At 41.1% G+C, this 21384-nt stretch overlaps 1 protein-coding gene across 5 annotated transcripts in view; it reads right to left on the bottom strand.

The window, feature by feature from the left end:
* Positions 1 to 21384, bottom strand: part of FANCD2 (FA complementation group D2) — a 63312-nt gene that overhangs the window by 33447 nt on the left and 8481 nt on the right. For 2 of the 5 annotated variants that reach the window (XM_052777759.1, XM_052777763.1), the window contains exons 2-17: positions 20168 to 20269; positions 19317 to 19451; positions 18632 to 18699; positions 17649 to 17752; positions 17079 to 17142; positions 15921 to 15973; positions 13340 to 13418; positions 12557 to 12681; positions 10570 to 10657; positions 9483 to 9587; positions 7608 to 7708; positions 7013 to 7121; positions 6220 to 6255; positions 5680 to 5823; positions 4451 to 4585; positions 2909 to 3040 (exon numbers count right to left, since the gene is read on the bottom strand). In XM_052777759.1, coding sequence (XP_052633719.1) covers positions 2909 to 3040; positions 4451 to 4585; positions 5680 to 5823; positions 6220 to 6255; positions 7013 to 7121; positions 7608 to 7708; positions 9483 to 9587; positions 10570 to 10657; positions 12557 to 12681; positions 13340 to 13418; positions 15921 to 15973; positions 17079 to 17142; positions 17649 to 17752; positions 18632 to 18699; positions 19317 to 19451; positions 20168 to 20269 — 1580 coding nt within the window. Of the gene's footprint in view, positions 1 to 2908; positions 3041 to 4450; positions 4586 to 5679; positions 5824 to 6219; positions 6256 to 7012; positions 7122 to 7607; positions 7709 to 9482; positions 9588 to 10569; positions 10658 to 12556; positions 12682 to 13339; positions 13419 to 15920; positions 15974 to 17078; positions 17143 to 17648; positions 17753 to 18631; positions 18700 to 19316; positions 19452 to 20167; positions 20270 to 21077; positions 21156 to 21384 lie in introns of those variants that run through there. The other 3 variants (XM_052777762.1, XM_052777761.1, XM_052777760.1) reach the window with 3 other exon arrangements.

Raw genomic sequence — 21384 nt, 5'->3', positions numbered from 1 at the left:
GCTCAGATGTATCAAGAAACCCTTTCCATATTCCCAAAAATACATCGTCAACCACAGGGAAGACAGTTAACTTTACCTTTTTTGTACATGCAGGAAAAAGCTACATTCAAATTAAACAAACATAAATGCAGAACTATTGCTCTGGCCTTAACTACAGCAGTTCCTTTTCTCACAGGCTGAATGGGAAGAACAATCTAGCTACAATAAGGATTTTGGGAGTGTTCCAATTCCATTAGTGACAGCTATTTATCTTCTATCACAGGTTTTGTCACAAGATTCAAAGTATTTGACAAAATGAACATTATAGGTTTTTTACTAGTATTTCCATTACAAGCCTTGTAACAGTCAAGTTGTTAACAATCTAGGGGTTGAATTTTCTCTGCTGGCTGGCATTCTCAGGATATTTCTTCTTCCAGTGCTTCGGTGAAAAAGAGTCCAGCTGTTTCCAAGAGCCAAGCTAGCTTTCCTACAACTGACACAGCATTTTGCTGCCATTATTTTTCTCCTACTACTGGCCAACCTCAAGCAGGATTTGGAATGAGGTGTCGAGTTTGACGAGACTAGATAACCACTTTTGCAACCCTCAAGAAAATTCACCTAGTTTTAAGATTAAAAAATAGCTGTTTGGGGAGATGATTTGTACTAAGATCTGCATGCTCTCTCTGTGCTGGAGAGGCTCCAGCTCAGTGTCAAATACGGCAGGCATCTGCAGCTCTACAGATCTTTTTACAGGTAACTGGCTAGCATCTCAACCACCTCCGAGATGCATGTCAAACATGGTGCACTGCCAGACCTTGAGCTGTGGCCAGAGCACTGATTAACGTGTTTCACATACGAGCTTTGGTAATGCATCAAGGATCAGCCCATAGAAACCACAATCTGCAAGTGATCTGCCAGCTCAGGAACATGCAAACAAGGTCAGGAGGAAGGTCAGCAGGTCTTTGCAGACTGCTGTGAGCAAGTACTCCCCATCGCACTTCTGACAACGCATTCAATTATGAGCAGGAGTTTTAGGTTGTCTCTTCCAAAGACTACTTTCAACCCTGAGTCCTTATCACATCTTCCCTCTGCCAGGAGACAAGCGAGTCCCATTTTTTCCTGTTATACCCATCGAGTCTGTGACAGATTGCATTCCAAATTCTTATGGCAGATCTTAATGCCTTTTTTAGAATCACAGAATCATAGAACCGTAGCATGGTTTGGGTTGGAAGAGACCTTAAAAACCGTCTAGTTCCAACCCCCTGCCATGGGCAGGGACACCTTTCACTAGACCAGGTTGCTCAAAGCCCCATCGAACCTGGCCTTGAACACTGCCAGGGATGGGGCATCCACAACTTCTCTGGCAACCTGTTCCAGTGCCTCACCACGCTCACAGTAAAGAATTTTTTCCTAATATCTAATGTAAATCTACCCTCTTTCAGTTTAAAACTGTTACCCCTCATCCTATCACTACACTCTGTTAAAGAATCTGTCTCCGTCTTTCCTGCAGGCCCCCTTTAAGTACTGGAAGGCAGCTATAAGGTCTCCCCAGAGCCTTCTCTTCTCCAGGCTAAACAACCTCAACCCTCTCAGCCTGTTTTCATAGGGGAGGTGCTCCAGCCCCCTGATCATCTTCATGGCCCTCCTCTGGACTCGCTTGAGCAGGTCCATGTCTTTCTTATGTTGGGTGCCCCAGAGCTGAACACAGTACTCCAGGTGGGGTCTCAAGAGAGCAGAGTAGAGGGGCAGAATCACCTCCCTCGACCTGCTGGTCATGCTTCTTTTGTTTTGGCTTTCTGGGCTGCAAGCGCACATTGCTGGCTCATACTCAGTTTTTCATCCACTAATACCCCCAAGTCCTTCTCCACAGAGCTGCTCTCAACCCACTCATTGCTCAGCCTGTATTTGTGCTTGAGATTGCCCTGACCCATGTGCAGCACCTTGCACTTGGCCTTGTTGAACTTCATGAGGTTCGCACTGGCCCACCTCTAAAGCCTGTCAGGGTCCCTCTGGATGGCATCCCTTCCCTCCAGCATGTCAACTGCACCACACAGCTTGGCGTTGTTGGCAAACTTGCTGAGGGTGCACTCAATCCCACTGTCCATGTCGCCGCATATTTTAAGCAAGTAATTTACATTTAAAAATCAACCAGCTAAACAGCAAAAAGCATATAGCTTTCCCACAGTGTGTACTTAAACTACGGAATCCACCAACACCAAGGGGGCACCAAAAAAAGTCAGAGGGGTGGGGGGAATACCCATACCCATAGTCTTCAAGGGCTCTTGGGGGAGTGTTCAAGTATTGCTACATGCTTGCCTTGCTGTTTTGCTCTTCACTCAATCTCCACTTTTACTACTTTTGAAAAACAGGCAACTGGACAGGCCTGACCCTGCTTGTCATTCTTAGGAGTCAATAGTCCATTTTTTTCTCCCAATTGAGCACTTTCTTCTTTTAAATTTCAGGACATAAGTCTTTTCCCATCCCTGCCAGGAATTTTGTTTTAGGATTCAAATACTGGCTAAAGTACTGTCAGTCTTTCAATGTGGTAGAACAGGCAGTCCACAAAGCGGACAGGTTTGTGCCAAGTATTTGAAACAGCTGATGTTAATAAAGACAGCTTTTTCCTTCTGTCATAGGTGTCATTCCATGCCTGCAATTTAAGCATTCTCCAGCTACAGGGAAGGGTAACTTTTTCAATTTGTCTATCTCAATTTCTTCTGTCAAAAAAATCATACAGTCCTATCCTACAGCTCATGCTTTCATAGCAGATACCTTTCACTTCTGACCACGGCATTTCTCAAGACAGATAGCTTTACAGGTACAAGTTGTTCCAATACCTCTATTTCTGAAAAGTACTGACCTATTCTGGATCTGAGGCAAAGTAGCGTAAGTGACCTGAAATATAGTATGCCCCCAGAAATATACATACCTTCACGAAGGTGGCATAGCGCATCAGTAGGGATGTGTGCAGCATCACCAAATCAGTAAGCACATCCAGAGAAATGTCCAATTCTGTCTCATTTCCACTGCATACATGAGTCACCAAAGCAGTCACAACTTCCTAAGGAAAAAGCCCCCAGAGAAACCATAGCGAAATATCAACACAAAAATGTCTGCCCTGTTCTGCTCATATAGAATATGTTGATTGAGTACGGATAATCATGCTGAAACTCAACCATATTTTTCTAAGTCCTTCTCAGTTTGCTCTTTAATTCCCGATATCCACAATATTGACTTTCTCCTTGAGCCTGAACTTCATTCAGTTCTAAAAGCTTCCATGATTCCATAAAGCAGCTCTTCGCCCAATTTTTCCTGCCTGCTTGCTAACACTACTGCAGCTTCTGCTCTTTGTTACCAACACATAAGATGATAAAAATCTACCTTATTTTCTTAGTCGCACAGAACACTGCACCATAGCCAGGAAGACATTGCCTCTAACTTCAGCAGTTCCAGTGTCTTCGCAATATTTTTCAACAGCAGTTCAAAACTGACATTTTTTTTGCAAAAATATTTTTATGGCCTTACTTCAGTTGATTCTGGACAGGGATCTCTCTCCACTCCCATCCACTGTCTGAGGCTCTGGGTCTTTCCTATGTCACTAATTACTAATATAGCTATCCTCCTGAAATTTTTAACTTCTCAAAGTATTACTAGACTCACTAGCTTGTTGCAGATGACATGGTATGCCTTCACATCTCAGGTTTTTCCCAGTTGCTTTTTTGTTTGTCTGTTTGTTAGGTTTGCTGTAATAAGTAATACAGATACAATGCTAGAAACACTCTTAATTATAAACATACTGTGCCCAAAAAAGTGCAAATACATTCAAAAGCTTGTGCAGAGCTGTCTTCAATTCCCAAATTTTCTGATGTCAGCACGTCTGCAGGAACTCATACTCTGAACTGAAAGCCTAGTCTGTGATTATTTCAGAATATGCAGCAGGAGCCCAAGTTGGTCAGAGCTCTGAGGGAAATCTGTGTAAACTTTTTCATCACAGTAAGTTATCGAAGGAAAGGGAAAAAATGTTTCAATACAAACTATAACAATGGCTTTTTAAAATAGAGGATGTTCAAAGTGACTAGGTAAGATAGAACAGGAATATGGGTTTACAAACAAATCTCCTCCATGACCCTGGGGGCCAATCCTGACTTCCTGGCTAGATCTCAGTCAATTTGTTTGCTTTCTGAATTGCAGCAAACCCAGCACAGTCCCCTCTGCTACATATTGTTCGTTCTGTCACTTCTGAGGCCTGCCTGTTTGCTCCCTGCTCCTCCCAGCAGTCTCTGTGCTTGACCCACTTGCTGCCAGAGTCTTGCTGTGATTGTTCCCCACCTTCTGCTTGGCTTCCTCTACAGCACAGACCTCTCTCCAAAGGCTTCCAACTGCCTAAAATCCTCTCCCTCTAAAGGATCATGACATACATTCTAGAACAAAGCGGAAACAAATAAAACAGATGCCATCCATCACACTATACCTGCTGGCAGTAAGAGTCAAAGGCTGCAAAAGCTTGTTTGTACATGCAGCTGCCAAAGGAGACTATGGCTGGGTGTGCAGAGTGCAGAAATGTCTGAGCAAGTGCTAGGATTGAAGGGAAAAAGTCTTTGATAACCTGAAATACAGAAATCATGAAAGAGGAGATTATTGCTGCTTGTTTTCAACACACTCAGTTCTCTAAATAAAGAGAGTGCTCCAGCTCATCCCAAAAGCTTTGTTTAGTCTAGAAGGTGCTTTCCTGCCTTCTCTGACTGTCCTCTCTTGCACAAACGGGCAACAAGAGCAGATAAGGCACACCAGAATGGGTTTCTCCAACCTTCTCCACACAAAGGATTTCCAGATTGGTTAAGAAGCCAACCTGCAAAGCTACAGAGCTCACAGCAGCATATCTCTTATGGGTGACACCAGGGAAGTCACATTACAGCAATGTGTCACTAAATATAAGCCCCAGGACAGACACACTCTTGGTGTTACTTTAACAGAAGGACTCCGCTACATCAAGATACTTTTAAAGTTAGCTTAATCACACAGAGTGCCTTTGAACAACAAGCTGTTATTCAGATGTAAAGTGGCCTAATTTACTTGATCTTAACTTATTCTGGATGGGAGTTAAATTAAAACTGAATTAAACCCACTTATATTCAGAATAAAATGTGGCTACTTAAGGCATTATTATAGTTGAATTAACTCATTTTGAATTCGTAACTCAGCGTTTCTCATCTGCCCTCTACCTCCAACAAGCAGCGCTGTGTCATTTTTCATTGATCTTTTCAGTTTTCTCATAGTAAATGGTAATTTACATCACATTACAAACATTTGCCCTATATATATTTAGGCCTAGAAAACATTGCACTTGAAAAACGGTGCATATAAACATATGAACTTCTAAAAACACTGTGGGAGACAACAGCATGCCTGGAACACACAGTGGAGATCTTGGCTAGACCACATCTCTTAGGCTGAGAGGTTTTGCACCAACATAAAAAGCCCATCTGAGGAAACCTCATCTCTAAAAAAAAACCCACATGACAGTTACAACAGAGGGCATGTGCCTTGGGACACTGATCTGGAACCAAAAATTAAAAAACAGAAGTAAGTGTACATAACTGGAATGGTATAAATAATGCAGCACAGGGTTAAATCACCATCTGACAAGATCTTTGAGAAATAAAAGAGAAGATGGAGTCCCAAAGCAGAATCAGCACTGACCATTGAATGATTTTGGAAGGCATTCTGCATCAGCTGTTCTGGCATGCAGCCCAGTCGAATTTTGCTCCTCAATACTTTCTCCGTTTGCTTCCTGTTCTTGGTGTTTGTAGAATGGATTAGCAGCAAAGCTATCAGATCCAGAACCTTTTAGAGGAAATAACCACCAATCATTCTGCTGAAAAGATATCAAACAGTCCAGACAACTACACACTTTGAAATGAAAACTGAGAAAAAAATCAAGAGCTCAAAAAGCCCCAAAGCCACAACTGTAGAAAAACCTTATCAGTCCAACAGAAAAGAATTAAAGCAGGATAACTCTGTGCCCTGACATTCAGAAGGGATGAACTAAGAGTTACAAAGAAAATGGATGGCTGTTATACTAGGAACAAGTCAAATACCAAAAGAACCACCCATGCAACATCACTGGCAGTTTCTGCTCCAACTAGAAAAATCTCCTCATCTACATCCACGAGGAAAGCCCTTGAGAACACCAGCAGAAGAGGACACTCCCAGAGACAAGTGCAGAGTCAGAAGTATTACCTTATGGTCAGATACAGATGTGGTGTTCTCAATAGCCTAAGAGAAAAAAACCAAGGAAGCTATTATGCTAGAGTACAATACTATATTCCAAAACCAAATCAAAAAAGGCAGACACCAAAAGAAATACTGCTCACAGATTTCTCTCCTCCACAACAGGACAGCTATCAAAGCCAGCAAACTGGATCTTGCCAACAGCAGAGAATACAGAAGGCACTCAAAAAATCAGCATGAAAATTCAGCTTGAATGAGGACTTTCTCAAACAACATCAGGCTTGAAAAAGGAACTAAGGTAATGAGCAATGAAAGGCTGAGAACAAGAAGCAGCCTCATGGTTTACACTGAAATGCAATTTAAAATTAAATTTAGCCAAATACCAGCCAATATTGATTTCTAGCTGGACATTTGCAAGCACCTTAAGGCTTCACACAGCTCAATCTCAACATACGGGTATACATTTTTACTCTCTTACAGACAGAAAAAAAAAAATCTAAGACTGTTTTTTCCAAAGCACTTTCGCAAACATGTAGAACCAGGTTTATCCTGCACTTCAAGATCTGGGGTCTGTACAGTGGAGCCCAGTGGCCATTTGGCAAGCACTGTGAAATTGGTAACTGAGGAAGAAAGCAGACTCCTGAGAAAGCACTGCTAATTTGGAACACAGAATGAAATCTGTATCAGTAAAATGAAGGGCTAACATTTGTCTTTTAATATCACATTTGATTACAAGAAAAGCTCAGGCTCAAACTAGAAGTCCAATTAAGTAAGGAAACAAGGACTGATGCATGTATCTTACCTTAATCCATGCTTCAGAGACATCTTTCTGAAATCTCACAGCTAACTTGATCACATCAAAAAGTAGCTTCACACAATTCTGGCTGGTGGTTACTTGACTCATGGAAGAACTGTAAATGATCAGAAAGGAGGAGACTCAGTCACTTAAATACTGTAGTAAAAGGAACAAGGCAGCCTAGCAGTCACAGCAGTTACTTAAAGAAGCCATGCTCTAGAGCAAATGCTCTGGCAAGGATAGGGAATTTTGGAAAAGGGTGGAAGCAAAGGTTGCAGAATCAACCAAAAACATACTGGAGGGAATTTAAAACAGATGAACTGGCAGCAACTTTATTATAGAGTTGCTTACTCCCATGCAAACATGGATGCAGATGGCTTAAAAGGAACTACATGCATGGCAGGGGAAGACAGCTGGGCAAAGACTGACAAATGTGTTACATTAACACCAAGCAGGAAGGAATAAAGGTGTCAGAACCTTTACGTGGGATAAATTAGCCTCATGTATGTAACCATGTGTGCCAGAGTGACCAGATAAAGAAAAGCTGAAGTCCTCTTGTCCCACATTACCCTTGGAGAATCATGTAAATCTGTTCAAGTACCTGGCCTGGACTTGGCTTTTAAGCTTCTTCTGGGAACCTAGGATCTGCAGGGGCAGAACACATGATGACAGATCCAAGCTCTTACGAAGATCAGAAATCACCTGTAAAATACAAATCCTTGCACAAATCACTGTGATATATAGGGAGGAACAGAAAAAGCTGAGGAACAAGAAAACACAATCTCCCAGAATAACCCTAAAATTACAAATCAAGAACTCGTGTATTTGTAAAGACTCATAAGCATTTAACCATCCTCAAACTCTTTTTTTTTTTTTAAACTTAGAAAATGCACCAGCAACACTTTGCTCTTCACCCGTCATGTCATGATGTTGCAGATGCATGCAAAAAGCAGGAAAGGATTTCTTACGAATTACTCCATGAAATTTCCACTTATATCTGCTGTATGCTGCTGTGAACTAGTTCTATCCTGTTTAGTAGCTGTGCAAGATATATGACAGCCACAGGAATTCTGGGGCATGTGAGTTTACCAATCTGACTGCTGTCAACTTGCAGTGCATCAGCACAGACTGGCTTGCATGTTATAGGCATGCTGTTTTCACAGTGGTCTCCCTGAAAGATTTGGGCAGATCACAATCCTCATCTGGCTTAGGCTGAGGCTTCCTCAAAGTATGAAAAAAAGGCATGTTCAATAGTTCCGCAAGGCTGGCTCGACAAAATACATCAGGTTAATTTTTAAAATATTCTGAGTATGTTTCCTTAGATAAAGCAACTTCAAAAACTGAAGAAGCTTACACCTTTGAATGAAAATGGTCCTCCAACAGGAGTACTACCCTTGTAGGAATGTTATCAAAACACGAACTCAGTGGAGAAAAGAAGAGAATTACCAACTTGCAGTCCCATGTCTGTTGGATACTTCTGGAATTTAAAACCCTTAAAAGGTCTGTACAATGCACAATTCTTAGATAAAATTCAGAGGCGTAAAGCTTAACTTCACTACAGCTTTTCAGTCTAAGAGTTTAGCTCATGACAATTTGACTGCTTTCAGTTCTTTAAGATGTTTACCCCCCCCCCCAAAAAAAAATTCTAAAAACAAATGAGAAAAATCTACAATAGCCAGCAGAAAGGAGGAGGTTTCAGTTCTCAGGCCTGAAGGCATAGCCAAATCCATGTCGAAGGACAGATACAGTTTCTACATGTGCTTTGATGCTTTGTTATAGTAACTCGCAGAATTAACTTGCAAAGTTGGCAAAACTTAACAAATTTTGAAATAGTTGGTATGAAGAAATGCATTACCTTGGAGATGCTGCTAGGTGATCATGTAAACTTAAGTAGAGACTTAGAATATGTGCAGTATGTAGAACTGAGAACATCTTATTCATTAGGAATAGATAATGGTAGATTAGTCAATGATGGATGAGAATCAAGTAAAGACCCTGTCCTTGCCTTGCCTTGCTTAATTTTAATACTGAAATTAACACCCACTTGTGCATAATGAATATGTAAATGTGAGACCACCTTAATATAATGAACTGGACAAGAGCATGACATGCTCAAAAGATCTTTTCACTATATAAGTTTGTGTAGCCTATCACAATTTTTGCTGTGTGTGTTTCCTTGTCACAAGATTGTATAAAAACCTCAACCTTTTTTCTAAAGGTGTGCAGGTATTTGGAGAGCTGGCACCCGATACTGCAGTATAGCAATAAAGACAAATATCTCGACTTGATGTGTTGATCAGCTTATTACACACTGGGTGAAAGAACCCAGCTTTTGGGACAACAGCTTGGCAATATTAAAAATTTTACTTGAAAACATTAAAGCATACACCTTTGTGTGTGAAGCAACTGCTCTCTGTTAAAACATGCACTGGATTAGACAACTTACTGGTCTTCAGTACAGAGAAAAATACTGTACCTCTACTGCATCTGCTGCCTTGACATTATGGAGGATGAATTTTACTACTACAGGCAAATCTTCCAGTTTTACAGAAGGCACAATGGTCATGGCAGACTGCCGCACCTGAGGAGAAAGCAATACTGGATCAGCTGCAAGACTATGGTTCACAGAAACATAGTTATGTTAGTGGGCAGGAATCTTTGGAGGCTTACAGTCCAGCCTTCTGCTTAGAGCAGGAATATTGTCAGTACTACATCAGACTCACTGTGGCTTTGCTAACTGAGTCTTGAAGATATCCAAGGATGGAGGAAAGGCCCCCAAGACCTGCCACCTCTTTGATAATTTATGTCAGTGCTGCAGACCCTAACTCATTTTTCCAAATGTCCAACCTGAACCTCCTAGGCTGTAATTTGTGGCCATTGCCCCTTATTTCACTTGGCACTGCTAAGAAGAGCTTGGCTCCATCATTTCTTAAATGGCTTTCAAAAGGGAAAGGCATAGAAGAGGTGTAGCCTGTTATGAGCACTAGCCTTTCGGGACTATGTAAAATAGTATTTCGTGCACTCAGATGAACCAATTTTATTCTATTCATAAGATGCCTAACTGCAACAAGTGCAACAATCCAGCATGTCCAGAAGACACAAGACACATCGTCTCTTCTCCTTTATCAGCATTCTGCAGAGAAAAACTATGATCATGCAATTATTTAATCACCAGTCTGCCTTTACTTAGAATATAGCAGTCTAGTCTGGTCAATGTACTTCAAAAAAAGAAATAGTGACAATAAGAAGGTTTAAGATAGGCACTAAAAATTTACTGCAACAGGACCAAGTGCTTCTGCATTTGCTAAAACAGCTGTGCCTGAAATTTCTGAATGCATAGTGTAACAGCCAGAAAACTTCTCTCTGTTCCTCACTGAACCCCTCATGCGTGTTTCCAAAAGTTTTAGTTTCTCTGACTCCTTTCCAATTTCAGCTAGGTCAGGACTTTTAAAGGCCTGTAGGAGTCAGATTTAGCAAAATACTTCGAAGGATTGAACAGCTCTAGCTCTCATGTTGCTAAGCAGGGGCTGGGTTCTGCTCAACTGCTCAGTGAAAGCTCTTACCTCAGCCAGAAGGCCTGCATCAAGATCCAGACGAGAAAGGGCATCCAGGATTGGAACTGTTAGCCGTCTGCCCTGTTTTAGTAAGCAGCTAACACACAAGAAAAAGAAAACAAATGATCCTTTTAATAAAGCCATGAATGGATCTTTAGTAAATTGGATGATTCCAGTAGTTTTTGTGGTCACTGCAAAAAAATCTCTGAAACTGACAACAACATAAGCCACTGGCATTATGGAAAACTTGTTCCCTAAATCACTCCTCTCTGAACCTGCTGAATTTGTGATTCTGTGGTTGCTGATTAGAAACAGATATGAAGAATCTATCTTTTTCAAATCTTGTAAAAACAGGGAGCATGGACAAAGACCTGGTACAAGCCTCAAGCAAGAACTTGAAAACTGGAAGGTCCGGGGTTCACCATAAATAGAAAAAATTAGTGAGATTGCTGGTATATGATTTAACCACACACATCACTTGGGTCTGATACCTTCTAGCCACACTTCTGTCCCATGGACGTGCCAACAGCAAAGTGTAATTGAGACTGCCACCAAAGTCAGGGACTGAATCTGTCTCATGTGTGACCTCTCCCCTAGTCACACTATTTGCTCTAATAATTGCAAACATGTAATGAAAGGTACAATGGGCCCAACCAGACACCTGTTTAATTCAGCATCCTTTTCCCAGCACTGGTCAATAGGGAACAAATAGACTAAGAATTGGACAAGTATTTACAAGTGCTTCCTATGTAAACTGGTCTGGCTTCCAGCAAGCTGTGGTTTGGCACCTTCTTGACCAAAGGAGTGCAGCTGTGTTTAACAGCTTCGTGGACTTTCCTTTCCCGAAATTCATCTAATCATTCTTGGCTGCCATCTAAGTTTCTATAAACTTTCTCTAGCAAGAAGCTCTACTTGAATTTTGTTAGTTGAAAAAACACATCATCTTCAGTTTCCTGGTAATTCTTTTTATGCTCCCTAATTCATTACAATAAGCAATGAGTACTTTTCCACACCAGAAATGGGTAGAGGTTATTAAGAATATGGAAATAAATATGCCTTGCTGATACTGTTTAGATTCTCAGCTGTGAAAAAATACAGGTAGACAAAACAGAAGTCTTAGGAGTTTGATTAGCGTAAAAAATTTAATTGTGTGGGGCTTTTTTATCTAGGAGCTGAGACAGTAAACTGAGAATGGAAACACAAAGCTACAATTACTTTTGAGAGGGTACAAGGAACAGGGTGCGCTGCTTGCAGGTGTAGGCTGAAATAATGACTACAGGTATGAAAAGATAATTTGCACAGCCATAAATGTAAGTGATCTGTGTAATGATAAGAATTAGAAATACTCATGTGTATAATTAAATATAGGCTAAGACTACTGAAAAAATTATTGTGTAAAATGAATACACTATAAAAAAAGACATGCAAGGGCTAGCTTAAGGTAGCACTTTCTGGGAGGATGACTATTGGTATTAGGTCCCCCTGTTCTTTGGGTCAGTAAATATGCTGGAGAAATGTATATATAAGAGCCAGAATGTTCTGCTTTGTGCACACATTTATTGTGTTGTGGGATTATTTTTTTTATTAATAAAAACAGCATTGACACTTACTGTAGCAGATTCCAAGCCAAATCAAAAGCTGTCTACAGTAATATGCAAGTGACTGATCACAGACTGATCCAGCAAAAGTAATGAGTACTTAACTGGATTCTACCTGTACTGTATCCAGGTAGTCAAGGGTTCAGTAATTTTTTAGATAAAAGTACTTTTGGAGCATTTAGACCTCTCTAAGAGCATAACAGCACAAATAAAACATCCTAAGCCAGTGCTAGCTGTCCCTGAATGTTACCATTAACAGAAACAAACTGTTATCCTACTACTTTAGTCAGTATGGGTGCAACCTGCATTAACACGTGATATCTTTTCTGTTAAGTGCAAGGAGGAAAAAAAAAAAAAAAAGGTAAAAAAAGAAAAAAACCAGCCAGAATCATCTGTACCTGAGCTCTCTGGCAACCTCACTTTGCTGGGAATCCTCCAGGATCTCAGGTAAACTGGTGATAATATCATGCTGGATTGGTACAGGAGAAACATTAACCATCTGCATTAACTTCTTGACAAGATCCTGCAGACAAGAGGAGCACTTGTAAAACACAAGTCTCACCATAAGCAAGTGGTTCATTAGCATGGCAACAATATTATGCATGTAAGGTCACTCAGGAAGTCACTTGCCTGTATTTATACCAACCGTCCTTTAATTCATTGTCAAGTTGAAGTCGTGAATTATAGCATAGACTTTTATGGAACAATGGTATTTTACAGGTAGGATATAACTATCTTGGTGAGCAAAGGAAACAAGTAACCACAGAGAATGACTAACTTAGGGAAAGAAAGAAAATAACCACCAAGGCAGAAACAGAGAATTCATCCCCAGATGCTTGCAAGTATCCAATATCTCTGTTAAAATTAAAAAAGAGGGGATTGTAACTTCCTGCCAGCAACAGCTCTAAAATGGGGCCACCCATATGGATACATACATACAGATACAAATTTATGAAAAAGGAGACTTAGAGCAAGGGAAGAAGAAAAATAATAAAAGGGGATGTTCAAAAGTCAGTGAAGGTGATCATAATAAAACAGAAAGAATTAAATCTCTACTTCAGCATGTGAATATGAAAACAACATCAGCTCTCATTAGCATAATAATTGATCTCACCCCACCTGAGAGGCATTCCAACGTTGACTGAAAAAAACATACATGTGATTGCACCATCAGTACCCACCTGGCTGTCAAGAAGCCTGTCAAGCCATTTAAATTGATTGACGATGAGCCGGGGAAAATTTGTTCCAAAGGTGCCCACGCTATAACAGGAGAAAAAGTGAAACACAGGTTAGTCAGATCTACAGACAGACTCAAAAGTTTTGCTGCTGGTCAGCAAGACCATGAGATGCAATTCAAACTAACCAACTATCAAAACCATATTATGAAAACATCATTAACACCCCTATAGATTTTAGCACCATCTAGGAAGAACCCTACTTCTTACTTGCTATACACATAAAGCAGGGATACTGCCAGCCTGTTTCAACACACCACCACCATCCTAAGCTATGGCACAAAAATCAAAGCGTACAACGTGACCTTACTTCAGATCTCCTGTGCTACTGTAAGAGTGGCTACACTAGCTTAGGCTAAGTCTCCTTTGAGCCCAGCATCCCTGTCCCCAGCTGTAGTATTAGATGCTTTTGGATAAGTTTTGGGTAACAGGGCATTCACAGAGCAGTCTTTTCACAGTTTCCACTCAACTTCCAACAATAAGCAGTTTAGCAAATTTCCAAGGCAGAAGCTGGTACCCAGTCCATCACGTCTGCTATCCAGCAGTACATTTATCCTCCATTAATCTCCCTAAGCCTTATAAAAAAAAAAAAAACAAAACACAACTGTGTGTAATTTCTGACCTCTACATTTTGCAATACTGAATTCCACAGGGTAATTATGTATAATCTGAAAAAGTACTTCTGCTTTTTTTGTTTGTTGCCTTGCATAGTTAGAAACAGTGGTTAAACCTTCCTCAATTACCTTTTCTAAATCTTTCTTGCTTTTACAGACATCTATCATCTCTCTGCCAGTCATCTCCTTTTAAGGCAGGCAGAATTCTAGTTTATTTACAATATTTTTCCCTACTTACATAGAAACCGTTCTGTACTTTTGTGACAGCCTGACCAGAATTGCATGCCACATTCAAAATGTGATTGTACCATGCATTTACAGTGACATGATGTCTTCCATTTTGTTCCCAATTCCTTCCCTAATATTCTGTTTGCTGCTTTGACTACTGCTAAGCATGGAACTGATACTAAAAATAAGAAACAAAAAGAAGCACCCATACAAGATACCGTTCCTCAGTGAAAACACCAAGTTTGTCATTGTATTTATACAACAAGGATTATTTTTAGTCTGATTTTTTAAGAAAACAAGGTTTATGCAGCTGTATTGTGTAAGATGCCCTCCCTCTTCTGTAACTTCTGGTCACACTGGTCTGAACACATACATATTAATAAATTGGCTGATGCCAAGCTGCATGGATAAACCAAGTTCTCCCTACCTTTCCTACAATAAGACAATAAATTGAACGTCCTCTGTCCAGGCATCAACTGGCATTAAACCTGTAGAGGTCTGACAGGTCTATGCTTTTACATCAGATTTGGGAGAAATTGGCCCACCAGTACAGGTGTGGTTACAGACTAGCTGTAACAAGCGTTTTTTCTTGTCCCATAATTAAACAAAACAAAAAACAGTAGGAAGTCCACTGAAAAAACTCTACTGTTCTTCACAATTAGTTTTATATTATATTATCCTGGAAATTGTTACCAGAAATTGTTACCTCACTTTTCATTCTCTTTTTCATTTACAAACATGCTGAACAACCCAGATCTCCCTGACACCATCCTCCTTCTACTGCAAAGTGGACCACCTTCCCCCCCCCCGCCATTTTTAACTGGTCATTAATACACAGAAAAAACTTCACTCTTCTTACAGTTTGATAGGAGACAAGTGAAACAACATCCATTTTTAAGACTTACCAAAGGGTTCACAGCACAATTAACAGCTTATCACTTTTACATCCCAGATCCTTTAGAATTCTTGGGTGAAAACAATTCAGTCCTTGGGACTGTTTGTGTTAAACCCTCCTCTAACAAGATTTCAGCCTGAGACAAATTTTCAGGCTCAACCTCTGTACAGCATACGTATCTTGCTTGATACTCAGCACAAACAAATACTGTATCAGGAAGAGCCTCAGCTTCTTTCTATCCCTTGACCTGCTCCACTAACTCTGTAATAAACATGCAGAGCACTGGAAAAGAGTTTTAAGTGTTCGAGTCTTGCCTATGTTGCACCTCAAGATCTCCCACTCTGCTCTGATGTTCTACACTGAAAAACCAACAGGTGCTTTTTCTATTTTCCTTGTTCGAATGCAATCTGCATTTTTAAAAGGAGGTCTGTTTGCATCTAGCAGCCTCCTAAAACTCTGCCAGCCACTTTAATCTTTTTTTAAACAATGAGACACTCCATAGTCCCTCTGCTGAAATACTTCCAAAGCTTGTGCCAGTAGCTACCAAAAGCTTAATGAATCATGAAATACGTCTGTATTTCAGCTTCTATAAATTTGTCTTCTGCTTTATGCACCCACCAGTTTAAAGTCATGGTACCTCACAGATAATTTTACACATGTATGAAATAAAAACCATCAGTGCAAACACCCATTCAGGTAAATTTGAAGTAACAGTTAAAGTCAAACAGACGGTGATTGTCCAAAAGAAGAAATTTCATTTCAAGGCAGAGAAAAGACAGTCTATACTCACATGTCAAAAAAGAATTCGGGGATCTTTTCCAACAACAGTGTTATGACAGCAGGCTAGAAGAAAGGCAAAAAGACAGTGTCAGGATGATGATTTACTGTTTGTGCTGTGGCATTGCCACCAAAACTATCTTTCACAAAAGATGAAATATGCACAGAATAAGAATAAAAGACTCAAAAGGACAAATAAAAATATCTCCTGTATAAGAAACCTCTTCCCTAATGCCAGAAAGGAGGCACACAGCCTGCAAGCTGAAATCCACAAATGCTGAGAGTGGCATAAACTATCCACATAATCTGATAGAAGCAGAGCATAAGGGCAGGATGCACAATTCCTCTGGGCCAAACGAAGCTCTCTTTCTCAGACCCAGCTGAGTTGCTTTTCACCACATAGGAATCTAAAGCATCAGCTTTAGGTAAGTTTGAAAACAGTGACTACATGCTTTTGCCATTCCCTTTGCAGGTCTAATTCTTCCCCCCTTTAATCCTGGCCCAAATGCAATTCCAAAAATTTATTTAAGACAAGAACTTTTAAAACATTTTAATTATAAGAGGATTGAAATCCACAGCTGCTCTAAGGTTTCCCATGCCTTGGTGAGAGATCTGTCATCTTCAACTCCATATACATCTTGATGCAACTTGTATACAACGTAACAGAACTTGTTCTTGCCAGCAGGTTGCTCAGCGTCTTGCCCATTTTTAAACACCTCCAAGATTCAAATTCCTCCAATGATGGAGTTTCCATCACCTCTCTAGCCTACCTGTTCTAGCACTTAAGGAAAACATTCTCTACAGTGGAAGTGGTTATATCCTATCAGAATTTCCCATGGTTGACCCAAGCCATTGTCTCTCGTCCTGGCCCTGTTCACCTTTGAGAAGAGTCTGGCTCTGTTTTCTCTGTAGCATGTAACTAGATATTTGAAGACCACAAGATCTCCCTTAATCTTCTCTTCCTAAGACTGAACAAACCCAATTCCCTCTGTCTCTTCTTGTATGCCATGTTCTGCAGGCCCTCAGCATCTTTGTGTCACTAAATTGGACAATATTCCAGATGTAGCCTCAGCTGCCTCACAACTAGTTCTATTAATCCTCTACTTACATAAGCAAAAGGGTCCCTAAATAAATCAACACCACTGTAAAGAGCAAACTAAGGTGCGCATACCTGTAAGATCTTAATTCCAAGAAGCAGTTTAATGAGGCTTTCACAATACGAGTGCACCAGAGTCCTGCAAGATGAAAGATTCCACTACAGTTGTAATAAAAACATGTTAGGAGAACAGGCTGTAACTCTTTCCATTTGTGGTTTGGGTTTTTTTTAAAAACACTTACAACGACTTATGGTAACACATGGTAACCACAGACGCACGCAAAAAAATTTAAAACTGCATTTTAGCTCTGAACGAGCTTACTCTCTACAAGACTAGTGTGAGCTGGAACTGGTTGGCCTTCACCAGCCTTGTCAAAATTTTTTTCCCAGTATTTGGTTCTTGCCATAAAATGCCATGGAGCCCAACACATGCCACAGGCAGCTAGTAAATTCTGTGACTTATCGCTTTAAACTTACTGCTATCAAATAGCAAGGTATTACACTAGCCACTTTTGCATAACAAACAAGTCTTGTTGTGTATCAGCCGGAGCTATGGCCTTTCCCTCCACTCTGCTCAATGTTATATGACATTTAAATAGAGACCAGCTCTGACTGAAGGGGAAGACAAAATACATTTTCTCTGACCTCGACCCCTCAGTCCGTATGGGAGTACACGGCAAGAGACAGTTCTTGAATTGGTTTCTGTCCTTGATATGAGATTCCAAGCCGCTGATAAATTGCTTCACAACCTGCAAAGCAGAGAGAAGTTATCCATGTCCTGAAAAGATGCCCCCATCAACTGCTGTCTTTTAGGATGCTCTTTGCGAGCAGATGATGAGAACAGGGAAGAGCTACCCAGGCAACTGCAAACAGAAATTGTGATGGAAGGAAAGCTGGATAATAAATGAACTCTAGTCTAAACCATTTCCAAAAGGAAACACTAGTTGTTCCACAAAATAACTCTAAAGCAAGTGTTTCACATTTTACTTTGATTTAAAAGGGCTTTGCCTTTCTTCCTGTTCAGCTGAGACAGCAACATTTAATGTGACAAGAGCTGCACCCAAAAAAACATTTGCAGAATTCAAATCACTGGCCTCAGGACTTTCACACTGGGCTTGTTGATTGGAGAGGAGCACCACATTGTGGCAGTTTTAATGCTGCCAGCTCCCAGCCAACACAAAACCAAACACAGCTTCCACTAGAAAGTTAAGCAAATTATTTTTCTCCCTTAAGAGTCTTTATCTATTGAATAATATTGCCAATTAATTACTTTGACAGGGCAAGGTGGTGAAAGTGCAGCACTTTTTCTTGGAATTATGCAAAACCAAACTTGGAGCATGCACATCAAGGCTGGTTTAACAGAGACACATGCTGGTCACCTCTGTGTCTAACTATTCAGACTTAACAGCTGAGAAGAGACAGATACAGCAGAAGGACAATGGGACCAAAAGGCTGGGGCAGCAACACTGAGAGAATTAGAGAGTCTGGACCACAGAAATCCAAGATAAGCTACCATGTTGCACACTTTTGTATGGGACTAGCAGGGACAGGCAGCAGCATTTGCATCTTTTGCTACACAGCACACAGTTTTAAAGCTGGCTCCTGCCAAAGCATAGTCCGTTACTTACACCTGGGTAAGTAGGGTGCTTCTCCAGGGCGAGGCAAAGCTTCTTCTGGAAAGCCATTTGATCTACAGCTAAGGAGAAAGTTTAAAAAGAAAATAAAGAACCACACACGTTTTATCCATACAACATCATAACATCAGCTACACTAAGTACAAGCTCTCAAGCCCATCCACCAATACTTCTGCATTTGCTCTATCGAGAAGTCCAGTTAGCAAAAGCCTGAGTGGTATCACTACTTGTGCGTTCTCCAGTCTGGACTAAGAGTAGCTAACAGCACTAAAAAGGCTTAATAGTCGAATTCCTGAAGGCCTTCTCTGTGCTGAAATGCAACATGAGATGTTCGTCTTCCTGTTTCAGAGCTCCTGCCTCTGGAACTCAATACTCTAACCACAGATGCAGTCTAATCTTATTCCATATACCTCCAATAATCTTTCAGAAGCCTTCTGACTCAGCATGTATACACCCTAAAAGCTGGTATAATGAGTTTAGGTGATGCACTGAATTCAGCAGGAACTGTGCAATTCAAGATGTATATAACAAATAAGAGGCCAGATGAAGGTTTACTTGAACTTTGGAACAAGCTGGCTCAAGCATTTTTGCTCTGCAAGTAAAATGCATCTTTACTTTGTACCAGTCATCTTTGCAGGTTTTCAGACACAAGCAGAGAGAGCAAGTGTTAAACCCATACCTATTTCATTCTGTCCCTCCCCAGCTTTCAGTATAATTCCTGATGTTCTAAGGAGCTCTTCAAAGACTCCCTCATTCTCCACTCCACCATGGGCAGAGGCCTTTTCTGTATCAGAAATCCGCGACTTCTTTGTTTCTGAGAAAACAAGACATGCTATGTCAAATATACTCTGCAATAAAAATAGCAAGGATTCTTCATATAAACAACTAATTAAAAATTAACCTTCTAGTAAGAAATTAGAGGAACACAGGAATACACTTATGGGACCAGACCAACAAACTGTACTGCTATTTGACAGCAGTCATTAGCCAATGCACAGATCCTATAAAGCAGTTATCCTCGCAGCATGACACCAGAAAGGAACATTTCTTCCTTACCCCATAACCAGAGACAGTTAAGATACACCTTCAGTGGCTGACTCTCATGGGAGACATACCCACTAACAGATCACGAGCAACGCTAGAGCGCATACTGTCCTCTGACCTGAAAAGCACAAATTTAATCTAAGTTCTCCCACCAGACCTGCCTCTTAGGTATCCCCCCATCTGCTAAAGTAAAAAATAACTATCTTCCCTCCGGCTACATAGAGAGGTTATTTTGGTTTGATTTATAGACATCAGTTTTGATCAAATGTGATTCACAGACTGCGAAGCTCAAGATCATAAACGCTGATCAAAACTATGCGAACAGAGGGACTGAGAAAAGATATGGCACCGCTTTCAGCATTGTCGTTTCATTGTGATTAAAAGAGGGGTTTAAAGATCAACAGCGTCACTAACAATTAGCATTATCAGAACTGCCTGGGGGCTGCTGCCTCTACCAACAGGTCTCTATTGCCCGTAAGATTATACCTGAGCACCTACTCGGCAAGTCTGTCTTGCAGCTCTCTCCAGAAGCATCAACTTTTGACAATTTCCTTTTGGAAACCATGGTAACAAAACCTTTGTTGTTGCCTATAAAAACACAGGAAAAAGACAAGTGAGCAAAGGAGATGTGACTTTAATTCAGGGTTTTTTAAGCAAATCTAGAATGTATTAGTGAACAGTGAAGGGAAATGCTCCAGAAACTGAAATCGCTCAAAGAAAAGCAGATTGCCTGGTTAACCAGTTTTTCTGCTGTACAGGTTGAGATTTTAGAGCTTGTCATATTTAAATAGCGTAATACATCACTTTTTCTAAAATTCGGTTCCTCATAAAACAAGGCTTAGCTTTTCTTTCAGATGCCGGGCAAATTAAATGGCAAGTTAAAGTGAGTAGCTAGGAGGTCTCAGATAATATCCACTGATCTAAACTTGTGATCCTCTCCCCATACCCGCAGAAAGCTACAAAGGATTAGCAATTTAGTATCCACGAGCCCAACCACGTTAGCCGACCCCGTTCATGCTCCTAACCCAGTACAACCGCAAGAAGAGTTCTGTCTGCACAAACCTCCACCCAACTCGTCCTCTTCTGGTGGGTGGCAGTGATTAAAAAGAAAAAATAAATCTCGGCTCACCTTTAAAACTTTAAAATCATTAAAAAAAGATGCTTGATCATCTCATGCTCGATTTCAACTCTTTGGCTGAGGCCGTTAAAACAAATTCCATTAAATATCAGGGTGGAAGCAGCACAATTCCCCAAAAGAGCACGATGAGCCTTTAGCGGCTCTTCGGGACCCGAGGTGCGGACTGACAGGCCGAAGAAGAGCGCTCACTCCCGGGTAGTCCTCTCCTTATTATAGCTACTCCCAAACGCTTGGAAATTTCTGTGGCAGCCAGCTTACCTCACCTGAGGGTTTATAGGGCACTATGGGGTAGATAAAGCTTACACCGCCCTGAGCTTGCTTATGCCAGCTGCCTCAGCCGGGGGGGTGGCCAGCCGGATGCCGAGAGCAGCCTAGCGTTCCAGCAGGCAGCCCAGCTCTACAGCCGGTTTTCCGCTCTTCCTAACAAACGGCCACCCAAACGGGGCTCGGAAACGCCGTCCCGAACCACACCGGCCTCGGAAAGCGCCGCCGGGGCCCGTGGGCCCGCGTGGGGACGGGGCGCGCTCCCCGCGCCGAGGGACCCTCACCTGGGCTGCCGGGGGGC

Source organism: Harpia harpyja, chromosome Z (genome assembly GCF_026419915.1).
Source record: "Harpia harpyja isolate bHarHar1 chromosome Z, bHarHar1 primary haplotype, whole genome shotgun sequence".
Lineage (NCBI taxonomy): Eukaryota > Metazoa > Chordata > Aves > Accipitriformes > Accipitridae > Harpia > Harpia harpyja.
The sequence above is the reverse complement of the archived record's forward strand: the minus strand, read 5'-3'. Positions and strand labels throughout refer to the sequence as shown.